At 42.4% G+C, this 5000-nt stretch overlaps 1 protein-coding gene across 1 annotated transcript in view; it reads left to right on the forward strand.

Moving 5' to 3' along the window:
* The window catches only part of dock2 (dedicator of cytokinesis 2), a gene marked incomplete at both ends in the record, with an annotated part of 127702 nt that overhangs the window by 102839 nt on the left and 19863 nt on the right, over positions 1–5000 (forward strand). The window contains 4 exons of the mRNA XM_084448624.1: positions 1129–1277; positions 1782–1867; positions 2038–2194; positions 4774–4814. Coding sequence (XP_084304750.1) covers positions 1129–1277; positions 1782–1867; positions 2038–2194; positions 4774–4814 — 433 coding nt within the window. The remainder of the gene's footprint in view (positions 1–1128; positions 1278–1781; positions 1868–2037; positions 2195–4773; positions 4815–5000) is intronic.

The following is a 5000-nucleotide window of genomic DNA, read 5'->3' on the forward strand; positions in this document are numbered from 1 at the left end:
ATATAATTTATAAGGTATGTGATGATGGTCTGCTCACATTTAATAAATAATAAATGATGAATTAACCAGTTTTAAATGATTTACTAATGGTTTGTATAAGGTGCATTGTGAATTCATAAATGTTAGCATAGGTAATAATACCTCAGTTGATGCTTAATACAGGTCTTTAGAATCCATGTATTAATCATTAATCAATAAGTGTTTTGCGAGGATTGATCTAAAGCAGACACTATCTATACTTAATCAACATTTAAATGAGCCATTACTCAGGGACATACTATATAAACCATTTACTAATCATTAATAACATTTTTGCAGTGCTTGACCGGAAGCGGGTGTGACCGATTTGTACTCATCTGCGTTGCGTATGGTTATTGCTTTTCTGTGGCGTAGCTGATTAGAACAAGTTCTGTCACGCGGGAGACCCGGGTTCAAATCCACCCCTCGGCAATAACAATACACAGCGCAGACGAGTCCCACTTTAGATCAAGCACTGCAAAAAACGTTACATGAGTAGTAAATGGTTTCTTTCGTACTGTATGTCCTTGAGTAAAGGCTCATTAATGTCTATATAAGTATCATGTCTGCTTTACTGTAGATCAAAACATAAAAACGTTACATAAACATATAAATGATCTTATAAACCATTAGAGGTCATTTGAAACATGTTTATAAACACATAAATACTCATTTTAAATAGCTTAACGTTTATAAATGTTGTAATAATGATTTATAAATGTTGAACAGACTATGAACAGATGCTTAATAAATGGTTTATTAACAAGGGTTATTCTAAAGTATTAGTTGGGGGTGAATAAAGCAGGGACAGAGACCTTATACTGAGTGCAGACATCATCTTCTTTTACTTGGATATACTCTAGTCCAGCACCAGTTTTTTGAAGTTTTTCAAGGATGTGCATATCTACTTCTGTCAATTATTCTAAAGTATTACCATGAAACCAGTTGGGCAGCAGTGGAGATATGGAATGAATGTAAGTCAATGCAATTTCCCCTAGGTGAACGTGTGTGGATGGATGTGTGTGTGCATGTCTTATGTGGAGATACACCCTTCATTTACCGTGCGTGTGTGTGCGTGTGTGCGTGCGTGCGTGCGTGTGTGTGTGTTAGGGAGCCATAAGATCTGCTTCATCCCTGGCATGGTGGGGCCGATCCTGGAGATGACCCTGATCCCAGAGGAGGAGCTGCGCAGAGCCACCATCCCCATCTTCTTTGACATGATGCAGTGTGAACACACACACTCCACACACTTCCATAAGGTACACACACACACACACACACACTTCCATAAGGTACACACACACTCCACACACTTCCATAAGGTACACACACACACACACACACACACACACTTCCATAAGGTACACATACGCTCCACACACTTCCATAAGGTACACACACACACACTTCCATAAGGTACACACACACTCCACACACTTCCATAAGGTACACACACTCCACACACTTCCATAAGGTACACACACACTCCACACACTTCCATAAGGTACACACACACACACACTTCCATAAGGTACACACACACACACACACTTCCATAAGGTGTGTACACACACACACACTCCACACACTTCCATAAGGTACACACACACTTCCATATGGTGTATACACACTTACCAGTTACTTTTCATAAGGTACACACAAACACACACACACACATACCCTACACATATCCATAAGTTACACACACACGTCACATGTAATGTAATTTTCCTCATCCTCCCTCCCTCTCTCTCCCTCTCCAGTTTGAGAATGAGATCATCCTGAAGTTGGATCATGAGGTGGAAGGAGGGGGGGGAGATGAGAGATACATGCAGCTTCTGGAGGCCATGTGGGTAGATCCCCGACAGACACAGCAACCTTACCTCTGCTGCAAAGCCCAGGCCCTCAGTAATCAGCCCCAACTTACTGTGTGTGTCTGTGTGAGAGTGTGTGTTTGTGCGTGTGTGTGTGTGTGTTTGTGCATGTGCGTGTGTGTGTGTGTGTGTGTGCGTACTCCAGTCTGTTGGAGTGTTCAGCAGAGCGCCCCGCACTGAGGTCAGAGGTCGAGCTCTTCGTCGCCTTGGTGAAGGGACTCCTGGTCCGTCTCCTTGACTACCGCGCTGTCAGGAGCGACGACAGCCGCAACAACCGCATGAGCTGCACTGTCAATCTCCTGGTAAGCCCCGTCCACACAGGAAGTATGTCAAACTCCTGGTAAGCCCCGCCCAGACACAGGAGGTATGTCAAACTCCTGGTAAGCCCCGCCCACACACAGGAAGAATGTCAATCTCCCGGTAAGCCCCGCCCCCACACAGGAAGAATGTCAATCTCCCGGTAAGCCCCGCCCCCACACAGGCAGAATGTCAATCTCCTGGTAAGCCCCGCCCCCACACAGGAAGTATGTCAAACTCCTGGTAAGCCCCGCCCAGACACAGGAAGTATATCAATCTCCTGGTAACCCCCGCCCCCACACAGGAGATATGTCAAACTCCTGGTAAGCCCTGCCCACACAGCTGCACTGTCAATCTTATATAATGTATATTACACAGCATATATTTGAAGCGTTGAAGCCACTTCTATACATGACGTGTGTCCATCCATGCGTCCGTGTGTCCGTTCGTAGCATGGGATTTAGATCAATACCGTTGAATACCAGCAGAGGGCAGTAGAGATTGCTCATAAACCTTCACCACTTACTTCACCACCTGGTGTGAGTTTTTGACGCTGTTCTTAAGTCATTAATCTCGACTTCTGAAGGGCAACTTCCACACTCTTATTCAACAACTTCCACACTCTTATTTTCAAATCTCGAAATGATCTTTGGCGCAATCCCAAGTTAACCCCGCCCCCCCCCACTCCACCATCAAAGAATGGCCAGCCTAACTCTTTGTCGCCATGTACAATTCATCCATTCTAAAATATTCATACAGTTCAGATTACTGTATTATATGAGCTGACACAGAAAGACTATCTGAATGTTAACCAATCAATAAATGATAAGGGAGTGACGGAGACTGTGATAGGCTACTGGGAGTGTGTCTCCGTGGCAGATTGGCAGACTGATCTGTCTGTTAGAACTGTACAGCTGCCATTAGCTTTCATCTTCTGCAGCCTGTGGCTGGCATTAGCTATTCCCTTCCATTGACACTTGTTAGAGAAGATAAACATGCCCCCCTCAGGTGAGCAGACATTAGTATGGATTCTCATCCACATAGCTTTATCTCAGGCTAACAGACGTTAGCATGTCTTCTCATCTGAATATATTACCTGAGGCTAACAGACCCTAGCATGTCTACTTATACAAAGACATGCTAACAGATGTTATGTGTTTTCAACTAAATATATTACCTCAGGCTAACAAACCTTAGCATGGATTCTCATTTACTTATATTACCTCAGGCTAGAAATGCAGGCTGTAACTGGGAATCACTGTCCTCATGGCTGCACAAACAGTAGACTTTAAGTGTGTGTGTGTGTGTGTGTGTGTGTGTGTGTGTGTGTGTGTGTGTGTGTGTGTGTGTGTGTGTTTCAAGCTGCCAACTCTCGTCCTCTCACACCACACCTCCTATTTCTCACTCTATGAGTCCTAATGTGTCCTAGCACGCTAAGATAGGAGAACACAGGCACATCTTGCACAAATTGGTGCATACAGTATAAAATATCAGGCCCCCTAAAAAATTGTGCACAGGCCCCAAAAACCTTTTTGTTGCGCCGCGCACTCACATCTTCCAGCATGTCTCACTCCAAGCTTGTGTGTTTCCATGGGGAGTGTTTGTCTGAGTGTTTGTCTGTGTGTGTGTTTGCCTGTGTGTGTGTGTGTGTGTGTGTGTGTGTGTGTGTCCTTGTGAGTGACTCTCGCTGTGGAAGCACTGAGGATGAGACATCAGGTTGTCACACTCCACCGCTCTCTGAAGAAATTAAACAGTGAATCTGTGCCACACACACACACACACACACACACACAAACACACACACGCCTACTTGTACACTGATGCTCTCTGAGCCATGCAAAAACACACACTTTCAAACTCACACACATATCACTCAAACACACTAACTTTAACATACTATAACTTTACCATACTCTAACATTAACATTGAACTCATACTCTAACTGTAATAACTGATATCTAACTCTTACTTAACATTGAGCTCATACTCTAACTGTAATACAGTAACTGATATCTAACTCTAACTTAACATTGAACTCATCCTCTAACTAACTGTAATAACTGATATCTAACTTAACATTGAACTCATCCTCTAACTAACTGTAATAACTGATATCTAACTCTAACTTAACATTGAACTCATCCTCTAACTAACTGTAATAACTGATATCTAACTCTTACTTAACATTGAACTCATCCTCTAACTGTAATAACTGATATATCTAACTCTAACTTAACATTGAACTCATCCTCTAACTTACTGTAATACCTGATATATCTAACTCTAACTTAACATTGAACTCATCCTCTAACTAACTGTAATAACTGATATCTAACTCTAACTTAACATTGAGCTCATACTCTAACTGTAATACAGTAACTGATATCTAACTCTAACTTAACATTGAACTCATCCTCTAACTAACTGTAATAACTGATATCTAACTCTAACTTAACATTGAACTCATCCTCTAACTAACTGTAATAACTGATATCTAACTCTAACTTAACATTGAACTCATCCTCTAACTAACTGTAATAACTGATATCTAACTCTAACCTTCCTCTCGTTGTTGTCTTGCAGAATTTCTACAAGGACATCAATCGAGAGGGGATGTATATCAGGTGAAACTTTACCCAATAATGAAGCTAAGAATCTTAATGGTGTGTGTGTGTGTGTGTGTGTGTGTGTGTGTGTGTGTGTGTGTGTGTGTGTGTGTGTGTGTGTGTGTGTGTGCGCGTGTGTGTGCGTGTGTGTGTGCGTGTGTGTGTGTATGACCTCTGTCATTAATGTAAGAGACTATGTATAGA

The sequence above is a fragment of the Borostomias antarcticus genome, assembly GCF_949987555.1.
Source record: "Borostomias antarcticus genome assembly, chromosome: 14".
Taxonomy (NCBI): Eukaryota; Metazoa; Chordata; class Actinopteri; order Stomiiformes; family Stomiidae; genus Borostomias; species Borostomias antarcticus.